The sequence below is a fragment of the Herpailurus yagouaroundi genome, unplaced genomic scaffold (assembly GCF_014898765.1).
Source record: "Herpailurus yagouaroundi ecotype Mexico unplaced genomic scaffold, PumYag 77, whole genome shotgun sequence".
Taxonomy (NCBI): domain Eukaryota; kingdom Metazoa; phylum Chordata; class Mammalia; order Carnivora; family Felidae; genus Herpailurus; species Herpailurus yagouaroundi.
The window spans coordinates 72,960,790-72,984,820 of NW_024412388.1; the positions used below are offsets into that span (position 1 = coordinate 72,960,790).

Below are 24,031 nucleotides of genomic sequence, written 5' to 3' on the forward strand. Positions count from 1 at the left end.
TTGACTTGGATATAAATAGATTTTACATTTAGATAATACAACTATAAATAGTATGTGCCTACAAAACCATGTTATGAAACTAACAGAATAAAACTCCCTGAAAAGATGTGATTGGTCATATGAATCTATTATATTCATTGCATTTTATCTTGAAACATCAAAATAATTTTAGAAAAAGACCTACTGGTTCACCTCGAGGCCCAGGTGGTCCTAGCACTGTGCTATCTTCTCCTGGATAACCCTATAATGAAGATAATTATTTACAAACAAAATCAAATCAATAAAATAAACTTTGAAATATGTAGCTTATCATTGTCTCATATGTTATGACATCTACAATCTGGCTTTATCTTTTTTAAATGGAAAACTTTACCTATAAAACTTAGCACAGGATATTTTATACAGTTGTAATTCCTATATGGTTCTCAGAAGTGTCTATCAGCTTTAATTACATACAAAGCAGTTTAGGAATTTGTTCAAAGTTTCAGGTTTCCAGTGATATTGCAAATTAAGAGTAGTATTATTATAGTTATTCTTAACCCAGAACAATTTTACTATAAATTTCACTATAAACATACTGGTCATTTAACCTAGAGTCTCACAATCTGTTTCAACAAGTAATTAATTTTAAGTTTACAAAGCTTTATAGATTACAAAGTACCTTACCATATATTATTTCATGAATATCTTCAAACAACCTATTGAAGACATTTTAATGACTTAAATTTTCATCTCTTGGTATTTACCTTCTAGAATTTGCAATTCTTCCCAAATTGAAAAGTGTTTTCTTTTATTCTTTGAAAATGTTTCCATGCACACTTTCAGAAAGAACACAAAAATTAAATATTTAACTTTAGGATTGCAAAGTCAATATACACACATACCTTTTCTCCTTTAGGTCCTGGCAGCCCAGAAAGGCCTGGCTGGCCCTGGTGGCCCTAACAAAAGGACAAGAAAGTAGACATTCTCTGTATCATTTGTGCATGTTCTACCTAATACCACCAAGGACATGCCATTAGATACTGCACTATTCTGAAAGAAAAACAAGATTCATTCTCTAGGGGGATGAAGCCTAAATGCAGTAGCAAGGTTTATCAGTGAGATTTCATCTTAATCTGCATAATTGGAATGACATCTTTATATAACCATTTTCATGCAAATACACACATTTTAATTTCCAATTAGAAATGATTACCCTATATCCTGGAATTCCTGGTTCTCCATCAGGTCCCATCAATCCTAAATGTCCCTAAAAAACAAAGTAAATATTAGAGAGAAAATAGCCAACTGCTTGAACCATTACACTTGTACTCTGATTACTCAAAATTTAGAATTTCTGAAGTATAATATTTTACTTAGTCTGAAATGGGAAAACAAGAAATAACATTCTAACTTCTGTCTTATTTTTCTTCCGAACCACAAAAGTCCCACCAAAAAAAATGTCTCTTCAGTTTACTTCTGGATGAATATTCTTAATCATATTAAGAAAAATACTTTCAGTTGTCAGAACCCTATAGGTTTTCAGCAAGTTCTTGGAAATGTAATGTGTATCTGTCAAAGTTTATAGTATATGTATATATTTTTAATGTTTACTTATTTTTGAGAGAGAGAGAGAGGACAGGGGAAGGGCAGAGAGAGAGAGAGAGAGGGAGACACAGAATCTGAAGCAGGTTCCAGGCTCTGAGCTGTCAGCACAGAGCCCGGCGCAGACCCCGAAATCACAAACCATGAGATCATGACCTAAGCTGAAGTCAGACGCTTAACGAAATGAGCCAGCCAGGTGCCCTTATATCTGGTCCAAGTTTATGGTAGATGTGCCTCACTGAATATTAGAGTATAGCCTGAAAGTTTTTGATATTATCATGATGGGATCATGGAGAACTCCGTACTCATTGATAGTTTCAGATGCTTTGATGAAGAAAAGTTTCAGCTCTGGTCAAAGTTGTCAAAGGAGAAATAGTTGGCAACTTATGTGTGATAATCACTCTGTTATTGCTCTTATTATCAATATTTTGCAGATGAGGATACTACATAATTTAAGGGTTATTCATAAATGCCTCTAAAGCACTGAAAATGTGACTGAGACAACTGAAAAGAGCAAAAATAATAATCCTAAAAACGTCTTACCTTTCATACTACCAAAAATTTCCACACCAATTCTCCTATTTAAGTTTGAAACTAAATAGGAGATGAGAAAATTAAGGCACAGAATAGGTTCATGCCTAACCAAATATCAGATTAACCAGAAGCTCTAAATATGATTATTTACCCAAAGAACCCATGAGAACCACCTATCATTTAAGTGGATATAAAGTTAAAACATAAAAGTAAGTAGATTTCTTATACAGCACCAATAAAAAGATATAATGGAAAAAAGATTGCATCATAAATCATAAAGTCCATAAGAAACCAACAGTAAATCTAACAGGATAGAGGTAAGAACAGAATAAAGGAAATAACAAAACTTTATTAAAGGACATATAAGATGATGTAAGTAAATAGAAAGATATATACTGCTTCTCTACTGAAAGATTCAATGTTAAAGGAAAATGAAGAGCTGATTTTAAAGTTCACATGGAAGAGAGAATTAAAGTAAGAGCTGAACTTTTCAGAGAAATGAATTATGGAATACTTGCTCTTCTCAAAAGTACTGTAATAATATAACAATTAAATAGTGTGGTATTGAACCCCAAAATAGGCTAACAGATTGACAGAAGAAAACAGAGAGAATGAAAACAGGTCAATAAATATTTGAGAGTTTAGTTTAGTGGGATACAGAGTGACTATTTATTAAATGATTTTGAAACAACTGAAAATCTACGTGGAAAAAAGAAAATCAAGTTCTTTACAACTTATCTCACAGCAAAATAAAAAACTTCATATGAGTTAGGAATAAAAATAAAGCTATAAAAGAATTAGAAGAAGGATATGGAAGAGTATTTTTATATACTTTAGGTAGGGAAGGCATTTCTAATGAAGAAATAAAACCTGTAAAGTAAAAGAGTGACAAATTTGAGTATATAATAATTAAAATCTCCAGCAAAAAGATATCAAACAAACAACACTAAATGTTAAATGACAGAAAGAGAAATTGTATTTATAATACATTTTGTAACAAATGTAACAAAAATATATTATCTAAGGGACACCTGGGTGGCTCAGTCGGTTAAGTGTCTGACTTGGGCTCAGGTCATGATCTCACGACTTGTGAGTTCAAGCCCTGCATTGGGCTCTGTGCTGACAGCGTGGAGCCTGGAGCCTGCTTCAGATTCTGTGTCTCCCTCTTTCTCTGCCCCTCCCCCATCATGCTCGTCTCTCTCTCTCTCTCTCTCTCTCTTTCAAAACTACATAAACATCTAAAATATATAAAGAGTTATTACAGTTTAATAAGAAAAAGACAGCAACCTAATGTAAATCATGTAAAGTGAATATGTAAAGGCAATTTCCAGAAAAAAAAAATCACTTAATTGTAATCGGGGAGATATAAACAGAAAGAAAATGAGACACATGTTCTCATTTATCAGATTGTCAGACATCAAAAGGGTTAACATGAAGTATTGGTGGTGGGAGTGTATATTGGATGAAACCTTTTGGGGAGGCGGTTGGAGAACATGTGTCAATATTTTTAAAGTGAATATTCTCTTTCGACAAAATCCAAAGTAGGAACCTACTTTGAAGGCAATACTCTGGATTAGTTTCCATGTTTGTTAAAAATTAATCATATTAAATAAAGTTTTGTAACATACAAGCCCAAGTCAGGAAAATATTAGTAATTTAAATCAAAGGAAGAAAGACCTGAAGTGGTAAGATGAATATGTCAAATGAGCCTGAGATAAACTTTCCTCAGACAACTGATGAATTATACAATGCTCTCAAGAAGGCTTTGGTGAAAAGTCTAGCATTTGTGACATTTAACGGAGACTAGGAAATACACATGCATTTTGTAGATAAGCTTATGAAATAGTGAAAACACTAAGTTTAATAATTCATGCATCTCTCATGCTGTGACTTTCTAAACAGGTCCAAATATATTAGCAATAAAATTTTGCTATTATAGGTTCAGAAGTATTTATGCTACCCTTGTTTCCAACACTATATAAAGTTCATGCAAAAGATTAAATATTATTAGATGTTACAGATATTGATCAGAGCCGTTTTAAAAAAAAATCTCCATGAGCATGTAGAGTCCAAGCTTATAAAGAAAAATCATTTTTTTTTCAACGTTTATTTATTTTTTGGGACAGAGGGAGACAGAGCATGAACGGGGGAGGGGCAGAGAGAGAGGGAGACACAGAATGGAAACAGGCTCCAGGCTCTGAGCCATCAGCCCAGAGCCTGACGCGGGGCTCGAACTCCCGGACCGCGAGATCGTGACCTGGCTGAAGTCGGACGCTTAACCGACTGCGCCACCCAGGCGCCCCAGAAAAATCATTTTTAAGTAAATCTAATTTTCAAAAGCAATATGCCAATCCTGACAGCATAGTTTCATACAGATATTAAATTCTTATTTTAAGTGCAAGGCATATAAACTTTCCCACTTAGGTTAAGAGTTATAATCTGAGTTTTTAAAACTTCATTTCATATTTTATTTCCATTTTGAGTTTTTTCCCCTTTCCTTTTTTCATGTCCAGAAACCTCTAAGCCATTTAAGTACTGTGGAATGCTTACAATTCTCCACAGCTCATGGAGGTAGATTATTTTCAATGGAACTATTGCTTTCTCTGTAAAATTAATCAAGGGATGAAACTTTAAGGACATGGATACATTTCTTTTCCATCCACAGTGAACTCAGGTCTGGAAATAAATCAAATACTAACCACAGCACCTCTCGTTCCTCTGGCACCCTTAGGACCACTTTCCCCAATTTGTCCGGGAGCACCTCTGCTTCCAATTTCTCCGGTGGGCCCTATTTGTCCTTTTTCACCCTGTGGACGTCGTTAGTAAGAGAGAAAAGTGGGAAAAAACAAATTTTTACCTAGATGAATTAACTATATCATATACCTGAATGACACCGGAGGATAGTCTGTAAGCAAAATTCCGTAAATAGTAACTTGGGTTTACCTAGCTGGTGGTAGAGACTGCCACTGACAATAATAACATACCATCACCACCTAGGTTATCTGAAAGATATAACTGAAAGTAATTTAGGAGAAAGAACATTAAAAAAAATAATTTTGGCCAAACAAGCAGGGGAGATCTGGTGTTCATGTTGAATTACCAATAACCAATTTTTTTTATTTTGAATTTGTTAGGTATGTATGTATGTATGCATGCATGCATGTATTTCCTGTTATCATGAGAAAACATAGACTGTATAAGAAACCTGCTTCTATACACAATTTCAATCCCACAAAGATCTATTTAATGTATACAGTTTCCAGTGTATGTTTCTGTATATTCAGTGGCTTGGAGTCTGCCTTTAAAAATCCATAACATATTTATATCATTTAACATCCTTCTGGAAACTAGTTATCTTCTGTTTTCCATCAAGCTGGCTGATCATTCTCTACCACCAAAATATGGCTGCTTTTAAACAACTTTAAGTGCTATAATTCATTTTCTGAAAATGGGAACCAATCTGTTCTGCTGTAGACAATAAAGTCGATACAAAGAAAAACTAGACTGTGATCATAGTCAGGAAGGAAGTTTTTGGTATTCATAATAATTCCCAGGGATGCAGGCTACTGTAAAGAATTATACTGTCCCACTTCTAATGTTGATTCTAGATATAACATCAAGTATGATGAAAAGAGACTTCAGTATTGGGGTTATTTTCATGGGTAAGAATGGCTACTAAAATTCACCACATTCATTTTTCTTTACTTCTTATTCTAACTAATCCTGTCTCTACATTATGACAAAGATAGGCTGGGTGTATGTTAGTAGAAATGATAAAATTAGACTTTGGGAACTAGATATGGTGTGATTTGAAGCTAATTATAGTCATATATTCAGAACTGTTGTATTTGAATAAGAAAATCATACTTGAACAAATTATTGGCCCCATACAGAGATGAATTTTTCATTATAATGTTCCAGAATTTTATACATTTTCATTTTAGTAAGATATAAAAGAAACATATAAACCATATTCTGGATGTGTGTTTCTAAGTCAATATATGGGAAAGATAAAATAATTAACCTTTTCAATTTAGATAAACATAGTACTAATAAACCCAGAAACAATCTCAATCATAATCTTTTCCCCTAAACATTTTACTAAAGTTGTTACTAATACACAAATGGTGTAGTCTTTTCCTTTTCTCTCTTTTCCTGCCCAAAGTCTACTGAAGAATTTTTGGCAAACAGGAGAAGAAAAGGCAAATATCTTCACAGAAACTACAGAGTGAGACAGTTGCCTTCAAATAATTAAGGCAATAAATACTCCTAAGTAGAGTTAAATATTAATTTATATAAATGTGCCTTTTAAAGCCAAATTTATATTTCTTTATTACCATATATCTCATGCAAATAAAAATATCACAGCATTCTATGGAGCTCAGAGCACATCAGAAGAAAGGAAGCCTTAAAAAGATGTAAAAAAAAAAAAATTACCTTTTTGCCTGGGCGACCTCTTTGCCCTGGAATTCCCACAATTCCTTCAGATCCCTGAATGTCCAATATAAAAAAGAAAATAAATTGTTAAAGAAAGGACTAGATGGCATATTTAAATACTTACATCACATAATCACTGAATTGAACATTATGTAAAAATGATGGTTACTTTTCAACAATATTGTGTTTGCATAATTATCTAAAAATAGGTCATGATGATTTAGCGGTCTGTTACTAATGAGTAAAATTTACATAGACAAACTGGTCAAGATAGACAAAATTAAACTGTTCTTTATTATAGGAAGAAAATTATTTGGTTTCATCACCATTTTAATTAGTGAGACTGTAATTAAACTAAACCCAATGCATCCATTTTAATTTTAGCAGTTCTATGAGCTACTACTGTGGGTTCAACATCTTGTTGGATGTATAGGATTATAAAATATATATATAAAACATGGTGAAGAAGAATCTCAAGATCTTATTAGAGTAGTAGGAGGTTTTCTTTGGTCTGTGGAAAAAAGGAGAGGGAAATAGATGGAGAAAAAAGAAGTAGTCATATTCAACTTTAAAACAGTATTTTCATTTTAATCCGTATTTTATTCAGACAAAGTAGACTGAAAGTTTTAAATACATACTTTTTTTTTTTGTAAAATTGGCTAAAATATTTTAGATGTCATGTGAATTTGCAGGTCAACAATAATTAGGCTTAAATGAGATCCACAGTAAGCCAGGGTGCAAGTTCTGAAACGGCCAACAATTAATCACAGCACTCTTGCATTAGTTTGGAAATGAAAATGGAAACCTCAAATTTGTGTCCCAAAGCTTGGCAAACTGCAAAAATGATGTAGACAAGAAATAAATTGTGGTTTACCACTGTGCTATGGAGGCTCTTGATAAATATTTGTTGAACGAATAAACAGATACCTAAGGAAGTGACTCATGCCCTGTGCTCCTCAGTAAATGCTCTTCTAGCCTCAGAAAGTCACTGAATTTAGAAGCCAAAATGGTTAAGTTCTATTGCTGTAGTTCTAGCTGCATCCAGAGGTCAAAATGATAGTTGCACTAACCTGAGATTTCTTTGCGGTTAATATGGACTTTTAAAAAGAGGCAGATTAACTTTCATTAGAGGGTAATGGTGTGAGCTTTTAAAAGTCAGACTGCTAGTTTCATAGTCTGGCCCTGGTCACCTCACAGCAATATGACCATAGGTAGATTGTTTAACTTCTAAAGGCTTCAGTTTCCTGTTCTATAAAAGAAGTACAACAATACCTCTTCAAAGAGTTATTAAGATTAAATGAGATAGTGCATGTAAAGCTAAAAAGAACCGGACTTTAAACTGAAGAATTTAGCTCAGTGTTAGTTCTCACTAACGTCTGCTGCCTTTTTCAAGTGTATTATATAACATTTGAATGTATATAAAAAGATATTAGAAGGTACAATAAATATCCATGCACCCACCACCCACTGTAAGAAAGAGAAGATACATATGTTAATTGAAGTCCCATATGCACACATACCTTTCCAAACACATTACCCTCTCCCCTCACTCAGGTGCAACCATTGCCCTCAATTTATCATTCCCAAGCATTTCTTTATACCTTTACTCCATTTGTATGTATCTCCAAGCAGTATGTGGTGATGTTGCATGTTTTCAAACTTTAAATAAGCATACTTAATGCATTCTTTGGAAACTTTTTTAACACACATTTTGCTTTTGAAATTAATCAGTGTCTTTAATCTACTCACTTTCTGTTTTTCATCCTACGGGATTCTATTTTCTTATCAAACCACAGCTAATTTAACCACTTTTTTACTGATGAATTTTTGGTGTTCTTTTTTTTTTTTTTTTTTTTTTTTTGTCCTGTTACAGATAATGCTTGTGAACTCATCTATGTGCCATGTTAAAGGTGGTTGTTTTGTTTTGTTTTTGTTTTTATGGAATAGTCCCGGAAGTTAAACTGCTGGGTTGTAGAATATGTACATCTTTAGGTATACAAGAGAATGTAAAATTATTCTCCAAAGTAGTTTTGTCAGTTTCCATTCCCATAGCAATGTTTCAGAGTCCAATTACTTCAAATCTTCTGTAAAGCTTGGTACTATCAGACTTCAAATATGTCCATTTCATTGTGGTAAATGATATTTTATTTGTGTTTTCAATTTGCATATTTCTGATTATTAAGGAGGAATGATTATCTATTCACACCGTTATTTCACATCTATATGTGATTCTGCTCAATATTCCCCTGAGCTGGACTTACTGAGTTATCCATAAAAGTTTTTACATATATTCCTGATACCTGTATTTTGCTCATTCTATATAACACAGATCTCTTCTCAGCCTGCAGCATATTTTTTCACTTTGTTTAATATAACTTCTGATTAACATAAGTTTGTGATTTTAACAGAGTCATATTCATCAGTATTTTCTTCTTGTCTTACTTCTTTTCAGTGTTTAGGAGATCCTGACTGCTTCCCCTCCCTCCATGAGGTCATAAAATGTTCTTGTAAATGTTCTCATGCTTAACATTTTGATTTTCACAATTAGGCCTTTAATTGGAATTTCATTCTTTTGTGTGCGTGTGTGCACTGGTTTGAAGGAGTTGTTTTATTTTATTTTGTTTTCCATTTGGATAACCAATTAGGCCAGTACCATTTATTGAATATTTCATCCTTTCCTTAATGGTTTGCAATCTGTGATCAATGTATTAAACTTCATGTTTCAAAATATACTAAGCTCTGAGTCAAGGTTACCTTCTATTTCCATTGGTTTCTTTGTCTTCTGTGAATGAACATGACACTGATTAAATTACTCTAGCTTCAATCATAAGTTACGGTATCAGGTAGGGTAAGTTCTCCCTTCCACACACCACTCTGCCCCAACCCTTGTAAGTTGTTCTTGAAAATTGTTTTGATATTGGTCCTTTGTTCTTTCATATGAATTTTAAAATCACTTTTCATTAATCAGGTCCTGTAAAAAAAGTCTTATAGGGATTTTGACTAAAATTGTATTGAATTTATAGACTAATTTAGGGGAGAATTGATAATTTTTTTGATATTGAGTCCTCCTATCCATGAATATAAAATATCTCTCCATTTATTTAGGTCTTTGTTAATAAACATAATTTTTTGACAAAAATCTGCAAGTCTTTTGTTAGATTTATTTCTAGTTGTTTAATTTTGTTGATGATTATAATATAAATAGTTTTTTTTTTGATTATTTATTTATTGAGAGAGAGGGAGAGAGCAAGCAGGGGAGGGGCAGAGAGAAAGGGAGAGAGAGAATCCCAAACAGGCTCCATGCTGTCAGTGCAGAGCCCGATACAGGGCTCAATCCCATGAACTGTGAGATCATGACATGAGCTGAAATTAAGAATTGGATGCTCAACCTACTGAGCCACTCAGGCGCCCCCAGTAAATATTATTTAAGGTTTTCTAAACTGCTTGTGGCTGGTGAAGAAGAATGGAATCTATTTTTGTATATTCTTATATTTAGCATCTTGCTAAAATCTCCTTAATTCTAATAATTTATCTGTAGATTATTTCTCTTGTACCGTACTGGCTGGGTTTCTGAGTAAATGTTAGATAGAAATGGTGAATAGTGGTGATCTTTGCTCATTCTTTGAAGTTTCACCATTAAGTATGATAGTCAACGTGGATATTGTATTTTACTAAATGCTTTTTGTTTCATTTATTGAGATCATATTTTTAATTCTTTAATTTGTAAATATGTGACTTAAATGTATAATTTTAAAAAATGTTAGGCCTTTGTTGCAATACTTGCACAAGAGGGAATTCACTGACACCTTTATTATATCAGCACCTCACAATGAGGTGCAATGAATTCAACTATTCAGGTGTCGTCCAACACTACTGCATGGCAATGTTATCTGCCAACCACCATGCAGTTTAGACATCGCTGTAAGTGTTTATATATTTAAATACCAACAAAAACTTGTGGAGAATGTAAAAATTAAAGTGATAGGCCTCTCACAAACGTGTATAATTGAGAAATTTGTCATTAGTCTGTACAAGGACTTACACATTCTTCAAACTTCCATTTTCGCCTCAGTGTCAAGTGAATGACCTTGCCTTATACTGCACTGAGACAGAGTAGCAATCAAACAAGAGCCACCTCCTCTTTCCCACACCCGATCTACCGACATACCTCCTTATGCACACACATATTCCGCCTCCCTTCTCTTACAAAGGAAGAAGTTTCTCTGTTGCTTGTCTGAAGCCAGTGCCTCACTTGTATCTAAAGCCCATGTTCCCTTCATGGCCTTCTCTTAACACTTGCACTATCATTTTTTTCCTCTTGACTACATCATTTCCGACAGCAATTAAATAAGCTAGATAGCACTCATTAAAAAACAAAACCAAAACCCTTCCTTGACCTCGTGTCCCTCCCTCCCTTCCTTTCTATTCACTCATTCAATGTTTCATGTACTTTTCTAGTTCAATCTTTACTTCCCCATCACAGCGAACTTTTTGAAAGACCTGTTTATGCTCATTGCCACTATTTTCTTACTTCTCATTCCCTCTTCATTTGAGCTTTTGTTCTTACCACAGCTCTGAAATTGCTTCCCTTTCAGGTCACCATGTAACCTTCATATAGCTAAATCCAATAATCCAATGGCTCATTTTATCTCAACCTTTTTTCATTCTTGAAAAATTTTAAGGTTTTGTTTATATGGCAGCATGCTTCCTGAATTTTTGGCTTCCTTATATAACACCTCCTTATATTCTAATGATTCCTAAAATTATGTCACCTGTCCTGACTGTATCATTGACCTTCTGGTTATCCTACCTACTGACATCTTTTTGAATTTCTAATAGGGATTTCAAACTTTATGTGCCTCAAACTGAACCCTTGAATTATCCCCTCAAATCTCTAAATCTGGTCTCTTTCTTGTCTTCTCCAACTCTGCTATAATGTGGCAGTATTTTTAAAATGATCAAAATTGCTTTTCAATTTTGCCTTTTTGAATATATGGACTTTACCCTATTCATAGCTTGAGGGGGTCATATGCCCAAGGGTTATATGTATTAAGAAAATTTTTCTGTTTTCTTTGTTTCCAACTTTAATAATTCACAAGTTGACCTTGGAGCACCCAGCATACAGAGCTGTCCTATATTATAGAGAAGACACACCTTCCGTCTACTGCAATAGAACTCTAAGGCTTTTTACTAGGTGATAAAAGGATGAGAATATGATATAGGAGAAATAGAGAGAAAGCCAGGTTGTTGTTGTTGTTGTTGTTGTTGTTGTTTTTCTTTTGGCTCCAGGAGAATACAGGAGCGCAAAAAGGGAGGGAGAGACCTAGATGTTCAGATTTTCCTCTTTCTGAGTTTTGGTAAAGTGAGACTCTTGTTCCCCACTACCTCTTCAGGATACAGGAAAGGTACCTTCTCTCTAGATAGCACTTGGTTTATGGCCATATCACTTTGGATGCTCAGGAAAATCAAAATGATGAACATTTGTTAAATTTTCCTAACCTACTCCTTGATTCCTATATGATGTAGATGGCAACTTAGAAATACCTGGGGAGCTTGTGTATGTGTGTGGTGGGGGAGTGGTCATTACTCTAGAAAGACATGGCTCTGTCATAACGGCTGATGAGCAGACTTCCTGGGCTAGAGCTGAATGAGAATCCAGAAGACCTGAGAGGGATCTGCAGATTAGTGGAAGCTGATTAGAGGGAACCTCTCCCAGAAAGGAAATGAAAATTACTAGCTGCAGACATTATCATCAGAGGCCAGCAGGGTAGGCAGTAAGGAAACTGACAAGGGACATTACCATGTCCCTATCTTAAACACCTGCACCTAGTTCCAAAGCCTCCTCATCCTTACCATCACCAGACACTCAGACTCTCTAATGGAAAAGAGCAAAAGAGGGAGGTCAAGAGCTGATAAATTTGAGAAGCAACATTGTAAGAGTCTGAGCATTACCTACAGAGACTACTAATTTATAGGAACAAATTGTTTAAGCTTTCAACTGAGTTGGATTTAAAATTTTCTTTTGCCCCCAAGCCTCCAACCATTCCTCACTAATCAGTAAGTTAGAGCTTGTGAGGAAAACCAAATAAACCAAAAATAATGAAATCACATATATCCACATATGTAAATACCAATTTGTAGGTCTGTAATATATTTAATGATATGATCACCAGTTCAGTTGCTCCAGCTAAAAACCAGGGTTTATTCTTCATTATTTTTTCCCTCTTTCTCAACATCCAAACAATGAGTGATTACAGTCAGCTGTATCTCCAAAATATGTCTTAAATGGGATCACTATCCCCTATCTCTATTGTCCCCTTACATTCCCAACCATACTACTTTTCATCTACACTATTGCCACGGCCTTCTAAGTCCACTTTTACCCTCATAGTCTATTTCTTCAAAATTTCCCAAATGATCACTAAATTAACATTTAGTGAAATTAACATTTCAAACCCCTTGACCTGTTTAAAACCTTCCAAATGGCTGCACATTGAAATCAGAATCATCTTCAAATCTCTTATTACGGTCTGTAATCCTCTATATGATCTGGCTCCTTTTATTTCTCTGATGTTATGTTTTCAAGTTACTCACTACATTGCAATTACTTGGCCATTCCCTCCCCCCCCACGCCCACCCCATCTGGCCCCTTTCTAATAGTGCATCTAATACATGCCCTTTCTGCCTTAGAGCATTTGCATTTAAATGTCCCCTCTACCTAGAAAACTTTTACTTAGATATTTACATGACTGGCTGCCTCTTATCCTTAGACATCTGGTTCAATGTAACCCTAGGTAGTCCTTCTGTGACCACCCCAATTTAAAGTGGTCTATTACCTAGTCACTCTTTATCTCATTACCATGTTTTCTTTTCCTCACAGCACTTATCACTCTCAGAAATTATCATTCTTGTTCACGTTTCCTTCCCACGCCGCAGTGTTAAGTTCCAGGACAGCAGGGACCTTGTCTGTTTTGTTTATTGCTTTAACATTAGTACCCAGAACTGTGCCTGGCATATAACTGTTGATTAATAAATATTTAATAAACAAATGAATGATAGAATGCATGCCCCAGATTGAAAATATTTAGCCTTAATCAGACAGTAACCTAGGCTACTTGGTATTCATTTGTAAAGAAATAACATCTTAAAAAACATGTACTAAAGTTTGTAGTAAAGCCAAAGTTTATGAACAAAAGGTGAAGAGTAGTGAGACATTTTTATACTACCTTTTTGTTTCTAAGAAATGTAACATATGCATCTATTGGGAACATTTTGCACAGTAAACCTTTGTACATTTGAAGAACACATTACATGTGAAAAAGGGGATTGCTATTGCATTTTCTTTTGTCATTATAACCGGAAAGATTTCTCCTGGTTCTTTTGTCCACATCTTTTTTCTCTTCAAAGACAGGTTGCTTCTTCTTTTTGTGGGGTGGAGGGGAGGACGTGGATTGGGGGGGATGTGGGATGGGGTTGGAACTTCCACTGATATTAGGCTGGTTTATTTTAGTGCTTGTTCTAAAAATGCATAAGAAATATCTTGCTGCAAAATATTTGCTTTTAAAAGGCAACCCTACCGCAACTCATTTGTGTACTTAGAGGCTTGCAGCAGACTGGAAAAATAGCAACATTTTCTAAATGAGCATGTTTTAGTAAACTTCTTCAATAATTCCTAACATAAGAATGCTTTTATATGCTGACAGAGAATAGTTGGCTTTATGCTGAGCCTACTCATTAAATAGAAGGAGTTGAGATTCCAGCCTATCACTTTAAATATGTGAGAGTAGCTATATTGTCTTGAAAGTAACACATCACATCTATTTAAAAAATTTTTTTAATGTTTATTTAGTTTTGAAGAAGAGAGAGAGAGACAGAACATGAGCAGGAAGAGGGGCAGAGAGAAAAGGAGACACAGAATCTGAAGCAGGATCCAGGCTCTGAGCTGTCAGCACACAGCCCATAGGTGGGACTTGAACTCACGAACCACGAGATCAGGATCTGAGCCAAAGTCAGACACTTAACCGATTGAGCCACCCAGGCACCCCACATCACATCTATTTTTTAAACAACTTTGAGATACAAGTCATATACCATATATGAACCTGTTTAAAGTATACAATTCAATGAGTTGTGCAACCATCACCACAATCAATTTTAGAACATTTTCATTGCCCCCAAAAGAAACCCTGTATCCACAAGCAGTCACTTCCCATTTCCTCCCAACCACCATCCCTAGTAGCCATAGGCAATCGCTAATCTACTTTCTGTCTGTCTAGATATGCCTTATTTGGGACATGTCATATATCATGTGGTCTTTTTTGACTGGCTGCTTTCACTTAGCATAATGTTCTCTTTTCTTTTCTCTTTAAATGTTTATTTATTTTGAGAGAGGACAAGTATAAGCAGGGGAGGGGCAGAGAGAGAGGAAGAGAGAGAATCCCAAGCAGGCTCCATACTGTTAGCATGGACCCCGATGTAGGGCTTAATTTCATGAACTGTGAGATCGTGACCTCAGCTGAAAACAAGTCTGACACCTAACGGACTGAGCTACCCAGGCACCCCTAAGCATAATGTTTTCAAGGTCCATCAGTGTTGTAGCATGTATGAGTACATCATTTCTTTTCATTGCCAAGTAATAATCCATTGCATAGATACGCTACATTTATTAATATACATTTACAAATCATCAGTTGAATGATCATTTATGTTATTTTGGCTACCATTAAAATGCTTCTATAAATAGTCAGGTACAAAATTCAAATTTTGTTTGAACTCTGCTTTCAATTCTATTGGGTATATACCTAGGAATAGAATTGGTGGATCATATAGCAATTCCGTGTTTATCACTTTGAGAAAATGCCAAATTGATTTACAAAGTGGCTGTACCATTTTATATCCCATCAGCAATGTATATTTACATCTTCAGCAACATTTGATATTTTCTGGGTTTTTTTTTATTTTTAATTTTTTTTAATTATAACCATCCTAGTCAAGTGAAGTGGCATCTCGTTGTGGTTTTATTTGAATTTTCCTAATGGCTAATAATGTTGATCATCTTTTCAATTGCTTATTGGCTAACTATATATCTTCTTTGGAGAAACATCTGTTTAAATGTTTCACTCAATTTTTCAATTGGCTTATCTTTTTACTACTGAGTTGGAAGGGTTCTTTGCATATTTTGGATACAGTCCTTTATCATATATGATTTGCAAATATTTTCTCCCTTTTCATGGGTGTCTTTTCACTGCCCTAATGGTGTTTTTTGAAGCACAAAATTATTTTCTTTCTCTTTTCTTCTTTCTTTCTTTCTTTCTTCCTTTCCTTCCTTCCTTCCTTCCTTCCTTCCTTCCTTCCTTCCTCTCCTCCATCCCTCCTTTTTTCTTTCCTTTTTTTTTTTGTAGGTAGGGTTTACATCCAGTATGTGGAGCCCAACATGGGGCCTGAACTTACAACCTTTAGATCAAGAGCTGAGCTGAGATCAAGAATTTAATGTTCAACCAACTCAGCCAGCCAGCACAAAACTTAATTTTAATGAAGTCCAGTTTATTTTTTCTTTTGTCACTTATACTTTTGGTGCTATCTAAGAAAACTTTGCATAAATCAAGGTCATGAAGATTTACTGATATGTTTTCTTCTAAGACATTTATAGTTTTAGCTCTTAAATTTTGGTCTATGATCCATTTTGAGTTAATTTTTGTGTGTAGGATAAGGGTCCAACTTTTTTTGCAACATTCTTTTGCATGAAGGTATCTACTTGTTTTAGCACCATTTGTTGGAAAGATCATTATTTTTCCCTTTGACTTTTCTTAGCACATAACATGTTCTTGTAATTCAAATTTATCTTGTTCTATTTTTGTCCCCTGGGATTTATTTTATTCGTTGAGACAGCCAATAATGTTAGATATAGTAAACAAAGTTTGGGAGTTATAGAATGATTCCTATCACAGGTTATGTTCCTCTTCTGTCTGAAAACTTTCAATGCCTTTTTACTACACTCTGAATAAAAAAACCAAACTTTGTACCATGATTTAAATAATCCTTCATGATCTGCTTCCTATTTATTTCTTCAAGCTCATCTCAAAAAACTTTTCACTATTCTCTATGCTATAGCTATAATTAGCTTCCCTTTAGTTTTCCAAATACATCTAGACCATTCCCACTTCCAGATATTGGCCCTTACTATTCCATCTGCCTTGAGTGATCTCTCAAAGTTCTTGGCATGACTGGTTCTTTTTCATTCGTCAGGTCTCAACTGAATCCTCCCCTGTCCAGAGAATCCTTCCCTCAATGCCCTATTGGAAATAGGCTTCTATTCTCTTAACCAGCTATTATTTTTCATCACCCTATTTGTTTCATCATTGCATTTATTGCTATCTGCAATGATCTAGTCTATTGTCAGTGTTCACAATATCATAAAATCTGAGATCAGGAATCTTGCTAATCTTGTTCCCCCTTGGTATTCCCATTGCTTAGCAGAGTTCTTGATTCATAGAAGGTACTCAAAACTTTCTTTGAATTAATGAATGGACAAATACATTTTATAGAGTCACAATCTATGAAGCTAATAAAATTTTGGAGCATCTAAGTTAATGCTTTTTTTTTTTTAAAAGCTATAGAACCTTTTCTTCCAAAGAAAGCCTATACAGAATCTCATGTTAGATATACATACAAAGATTTTTTTCTGACTCACATAGTAATAGAAGAAACATTCTTGCCCATTCAGCATCCCTCCCTGACACAGTCATCTTGGGAGGCTCTGCCCAGCTCCAACCCCTTTATCATGTATAATGTGTAAACTGAGAAACCAAAGAAGGACTCACCCAACAATGTACAGCTCTTTAGTGGTAGAGTAGGGACAGTGGTAGAGCAATTCTTGCATAATGGTCAGTGCAGAGGTCTTTCTATTTCTGTGTTGCTTTATGACACAACAGTTCAGAACAAACAAGCCTAAGACCAGAGTCATAAAAATCATTCAGAAGACAAAGATTTAAATAAGTGCTTTACTCCTTAATGCCACTGACCTCAAATTTCCAAACTTATTATTTTTTAGGGTTTCCAAGGAAATTATCTCAGAAATACGATTCATGTATACCTTATTATTCTTTTCTAACTAATGATAAGTCCTTTCATCTTTCTGACTTTGCTTTGTAAGATCCTATTAAAAAAGCTTCTTAGCTTTATTTTGCTTCATCTTTTCTCAAGACTTTCCCCTATTCCTAATTATCATACCCCTCTATCTATACAGGTGGGAAAAAAAAATCACACTTCAATAAATCCAACCAAGTTTTGTCCTAACAGATAAAATAAGACAATTTCATTTTTACATATTCAACTTTTAACTTCCATAGCTTCACATCTGTTTAGATGTTAGATAGTACAGTGATAGATTTTTAAAGAAATGCATGACAGACTATAACTCAGGCAGATGTTTCTTCTCAGATGCTTCCAAATTCTTCTCGCATACAGAGTTATGCATTTAGGCAACTGAATTCTTTAGCATAGAATTCAAGCATAAAATACACATTTTAAAATTATGCTCAAAGTAGTCTAAATCTTAGATTTAGGAATTTGTTACTGATGCTTCCCCTGCTTTATTTTTCAACCTAGTTCTCATTTTCCAGTCTTCTAGAGAGAAGAACATTTCTTTTCTTGAAAAATAAATTGTATTTCTTTTTTTCTCACTGTCTTGTTTATTTTTCAAGAATAGGTAGCATCTTTGTGACATTGCCTAAGGAAGAATGTTTTTAAAGTGAGAAATAAATCCAACATCAGGCTGTCTGATTAAGCAATAGTTCCTTGGATCATAAAATTCTTTTGAAAAAAAATGTGCCATGGTATTTTTATTGGGTTTATGAGCTGAAAGACATTTAAAATTCCAAAGACAACAACAAAAAGAATAAAAAAGAAACACACATGTGTTGTTACTAAAAAAGGCACCAAAGATGTGTACAGGCAAGATTATTCCTGGGAAAAATTATGAAGCAGATGAAATCTGTGTTTATCATTTTTCTATGTCTTGTTTTGAGCCTCTTTTTTCATCTCTGTTCTGCCCATCACCAGCTGTCAGGCTGCATCATCCCCATCTGGGGTTCCTGTCTGTTATCCTATGGCATGGCTAGACCTTTTATTTAGTTCTGTGTTCTTCCTACCAACATTTAGGATTCTGCTGGGGAAGTAAGCTAGGTGATTAAAAAAAATCCATGCTAAAGTATTATTAATTGTTAATGACTTTCTTATATAAAAATAATTTGGTAAGAATTCTCAGAAAGATAATTACACTTTTTCAGCATTTGTTACGTGGTTTCTCTGTGAGTCCAGCCCTGATGAGTCCTCTACAAAAGATGAAAATGTCAATATCCCCCAAAAAAGGCAAAACATAAGCCCAAGGCTGGTCACCTCATGGAGTAGTGTGGCTTAGAGGCATAGAAGTCAGACAATAAAGGAGCTAGAGTCAGCTCTGCCATCTGCAATTATACTTATCTTTCTCTGAGTCTATATTTTTCAGTTGTAAAGTGGGGAAAATAAAGCACTACTGGATTATTGGAAGGATTCTGTGAGAAAATGTAAGTGAAATTCTATTGTTCAGTGCCTGGACCAATAGTTTGAAGATAATATTGGGGGGTGATTCCCCAGTGCTTTATATTTGCTGCAGTGAAGCACCTATCATAGTTTTCCAGGACTGAGAGAGCAGGATGGAATAGAAACGGACACTTTACCACTTATGTAAAACCAGAGGGAAAAAAGACTCAACTTGCCAATTGCTAAAAAACAGGAGACATTTCTGATTCATCCTCAAACTTCAAATGTCACTTTGAAATACATTGGTATAATTATCTATTATTTTGGAGAAGAGGTGAGATAGCATTATTTTAATAGATACTAAAGGAATTATAATTATGGGTAAATGATATGAATGGCAAGGTAGCCAGTTTGTGCTTAATTTATGGTATTTGTTGTATTCTTCCAGATAGGGCTTCTTCTTAGTTCTTGGAGATGTAATTGAGATTACTAGGGGCAGGAAATATCTTTAAAAGGCTAAATAAGACCCCTAGGGTATGGCAAAAAGAGAAATCATTTTATGGTAGGATCATAAGTAATGACTCCCAAGATATGAGAATGTCTTCAAAGGCAAGAATACTTAGAAAAGTAAAGAGAGAATAATCTTGGGAGGAGAACACATGTTTAAACATGTGAGATAAAGACGAGGGGACAGTAAAGTAAAAAGACAAAATGTCCAAAGAGGCCTTATCTAGAAGATGTAACAAATATCATAAATTAAGGATTTAAGCAAGAAAAAAGCTGTTCTCATTATTTATTTACATCTTCTATTGGCTCTGTGGTGAGAGAATCTGTCCAATACATTTAGAATTTCCCTTGAAGTAATACTACAATTTTATATCAGATCCTGATAGTTTAAATTATGCCTGCAAAGGACTTCTTATGGCATTCTAGAGTTAGGACATTCCTCTACCGGCATAATGTCAGCTCAATGAATAAAAATCAGAAATAGTCAATCAAACTAAGTTTGAGATAACACAAAATGTTCCCCTTCAAATGCTTTATGACAGAATTTCCATAGCTGAGGTGACATCATCAGGATACTCACATAAGTCATTCCTGAATTCAGCCATCCTCAGAAGAAGACCAAGTAGCTAGTATCCATATAAAAGACCCACCATTGTGAAAATCCTAGAACCTGGGGGTGAGGCTGAGGCACTCTCCTAGATCACAGGGATACAGAAGGACCAAGCAGAAAGGTAAGAGTAAAAATTTCACTTTGATTGCATTGTCCTTTCCTCAGACCAGCAGAGTACTGCATCAAGTGGCTCCCTTGGCTTATAGTTTCTCCAGTGAGGAAAAGAAAAATCCAAAATGCACATTTAGCTCCCCCAGTATTGTAGAATGCTTCCAAGGTAGCCCAATAAAGTTTCACCTCATGGGGATCATTGGGAAAGAATGCAGACTTGACTACTAAGGATCAGATAGAGACAGAGAAGAGAGGCAAGGATTACAGCATCCTGCACCAGATCTTGGTGGACTGCATTCTTGATTGCAGTAGCACCTGAGCAGAGATCCCAGCCAGTGATTCTGCACATCTGCAGAGCTGAGTTGGTGGCTCTGTCTGGTCAGAGATCTTGCCTGAAGTGTTCTGCATTATTTGGGTCCCCAGCCAAAGGGTCATACTTGCTGTGGAGCCCATTATATGTCCCTGAGTAGTCAGGGAAGCAAACCTGAAACCTTGCCCAACAGCTAAGCATATACTCCCATCTCACTCAACCAGGATTGCCTGGCCATAGAATTTGGGCATTTGTGGAATCCATACTATAGACCTACTCAGACAGGCAGCCAAACCAGCAGCCCCGTCAAAATGTTGGGCATGACCAGAGAATCTGAACAGTGGCCCCAGACAGTCTTGGAACTCAGCTTAAAGTACTGCCCAGCTGTAAAGTCCAGCCAACAGCTCTACCCAGCAGCAAAATCTAGTTAATGGCCCTGTCCAGTTACTAAGCACAGCTTGCAACTGTGGATAGACAAGAAGCCCAGCAAGTGGCCCTGCCCAATCACAAAGCATAGACTTAAACCCCACCCAACAAAAGAGCTCAATAGTAATGCCACCCATGAAGCATATAGTCTCCAGCCTCAACCAACACTGAGATATAGCTGGAGGCCCCATTTGACCAGAAAGCCAGGCAAGTGACCTTAAGCAACACAGAGGCACAGCCAGTGGCCTAGGTAATCATGAAGCACAGTCTGCAACTCTGCACAAAATTGGGACATAGCCTGTGGGTCTGTCCCACTGTGAAACCCTGCTTGTTGTCTCATGAAAATGGAGTGCAGCCAGTAGCACTATCCAGTTAGGATGCACAAGATGAGACCTTGCCTAAATACAGAGTCCAATCAGAGGCATTGCCTTGCCAGGCAATACAGCCTAAGATCTCACCCTACCAGCATCCCTACCCAACCAGGGTGCCTATTCACTGGCCTCACTTGAACATGAAGTTCAAGACAGCAGGCTCACTTAGCTGCAGAGAACAGCCAGTGACAACCCTCCCCCAACTTCAGAACGTGGGTAGGGACCTTGCACAACTGGAGACCCCAGTGGCAAGCTGTACCTACCACAAATTCTACCAGTTAACCAGTCCAGTATCCCAAGCAAAGCAGACTGGTGAAGGACTTTCCCTGCCAAAATGAACCTCTAATGTCTGGAAGAGAGACTACTTACTCAAATGCGCCGATACCAGTGCAAGGATACAAGGATCATAAAGAATCAAGTAAACATGACAACACCAAAGGAAACTAATAAAACTTCAATAACTGATATGAAAGTAATGGAATTTCATGGACTTTCTGACAAATAATTCAGAGTAATCCTCCTAAAGAAGTACAGTGAACTATAAGAACACACAGACAAGTAAAATTAGAAAAACAATGCATGAACGAAATGAGAAATTCAACAAAGAAAGAGAAACCATAAAAATAAATAAAATAAAAATCCTAGAGATGAACAATACAATGACTGAACTAAAGAATTCAATAGAGAGCTTCAGCAGTAGACTGAACCAAGCAGTAGCTGTGAACTCAATAAGTTATTTGAAGTCACCCAGAGGAGTAAAATGAAAAAAGCAAAACAAACAAAAGAACAAAGTAAAGTGAAGAAAGTCTATGGTACTTATGAGATAGCATCAAGTAAAATAATACGTGCGTGCATTGTGATGAGACCAGAAGGAGAAGAAAAAGGACCAGAAAGTCTATTTGAAGATATAATGGCTGAAAATGTCCCAAAAACGTGGGGAGAGAAATGGATATCCAGGTTCTTGAGGCCTAAAGGATCCAAAATAAGTTGCATCTAAAAAGAATTACTTTGAGACACATCATAATTAAATTATAAAAAGTCAAAGACAAAGAGAATTTGGGGAGCAGCAAGAGAAAATTGACTTGTCACAAAAGAGAGCCTCCATATGACTATAAGTACATCTCTCAGCAGAAACTGCAGGCCAGTAGAAAGTCAAAAATTTGCTTCAAAATACTGAAAGGAAAAAAAAAAGTCAACCAAGAATACTATACTCAGCAAAGCTGTCTTTCAGAAATGAAGATGTGATAAGGACTGTCCCCCCAAAACAAAAGCTTATGAGTTCATCACCACTAAGACTGTCTTACAAGAAATACTAAAGGGCACTTTTCAAACTCAAATAAAAAAAATATAATTAATGTCATAAAAACATGAATGTATAAAATTCACCAACAGATATAAATATATATACATATTCAAAGCCAGATTCTCTAATATTGTAATGATGGTGCATAAATCACTTATAACTCTAGTTAAAAAGTTCAAAAACAAACATATTAAACTAAAATAACTAAAATAATTTGTTACTGTATACATAATATAAAAAGATGTCAATTGTAACATTAATGACCTGAAATGTGAAGAGGAGAGAAGAAGTAAAAGTATAAAGTTTCTGTATGCTATTGCAGTTGTTACCTGCTTAAAATAGGATGCTATATTTTATGTAAGCCACAAAGGAAGAGTGTGGTCGATACACAAATTTTAATAAAAGATTAAGTCACACTGCTACAAAAAAGTCATAAAATCACAAAGTAAGACAATAAGGGAGAAAACAAGGAAGAAATGATCTACAAAACAGTCAGCAATTAATTAAATGTCAATAGGAAGACCTTATCAAAAATTACTTTAATTGTAAATGTATTAAATCCACTAATCAAAAAATACAGAATAGCTGCATGGATAAAAAGACAAGAGTGACCTATATACTGCCTGCAAGTGACACTTAAGCTTTAAGGACACACAAAGACAGAGTGAAGAAATGGAAAAAGATACTTCAAGCAAAAGAAACAAGGGTAACCAAGAGAAAGCAGGGATACTTACACTAACATTAGACAAAGTAGACTGTAAGCTAAATAATCATAAGAGAAAAAGAAGGTCATTACATAATGATAATCAATAATATATAATTATAAATATTTGTGCACCAAACATTGGAGCTTTTAAATAGGTAAAGCAAATACTAACAGAAATAAAAGAAGAAATACAAAGCAACATAATAATAGTTGGGAGACTTTAATAGCCTACTCTCTAAAATGGTTATATCATCCAGGCAGAGAATCAATAAGACAACAATGGATTTGAATAACACTATAAACCAAATATACCTAACAGACATATATAGAATATTCCATCGAACAGCAGCAGAATATACATTCTTTTTAAGCCTACATGAAATATTTTCAAGGACAGATCATATATAAGGTCACAATGTAAGTCTCAACAAACTTAGGAAGATAGAAATTATATCAAGCATCTTTTTAACCACAATGGTATCAAACTAGAAATCAACAATAGGAAGAGAGCTGGAAAATTCACAAATACAAAGAAATTAAAAAGCATATTCCTCAACAAACAATGGATGAAAGAAGAAAGCAAAAGGGAAATAAAAAAATCGTTAGACAAACA

At 35.2% G+C, this 24,031-nt stretch overlaps 1 protein-coding gene across 5 annotated transcripts in view; it reads right to left on the reverse strand.

Moving 5' to 3' along the window:
• The window catches only part of COL24A1 (collagen type XXIV alpha 1 chain), a 405,325-nt gene that overhangs the window by 94,873 nt on the left and 286,421 nt on the right, over positions 1-24,031 (reverse strand). For all 5 annotated transcript variants that reach the window (XM_040470847.1, XM_040470844.1, XM_040470848.1 and 2 more), the window contains 5 exons: positions 6,556-6,609; positions 4,818-4,925; positions 1,196-1,249; positions 885-938; positions 185-241 (listed from right to left, as the gene is read on the reverse strand). In XM_040470847.1, the coding sequence (XP_040326781.1) occupies positions 185-241; positions 885-938; positions 1,196-1,249; positions 4,818-4,925; positions 6,556-6,609 (327 nt within the window). The remainder of the gene's footprint in view (positions 1-184; positions 242-884; positions 939-1,195; positions 1,250-4,817; positions 4,926-6,555; positions 6,610-24,031) is intronic.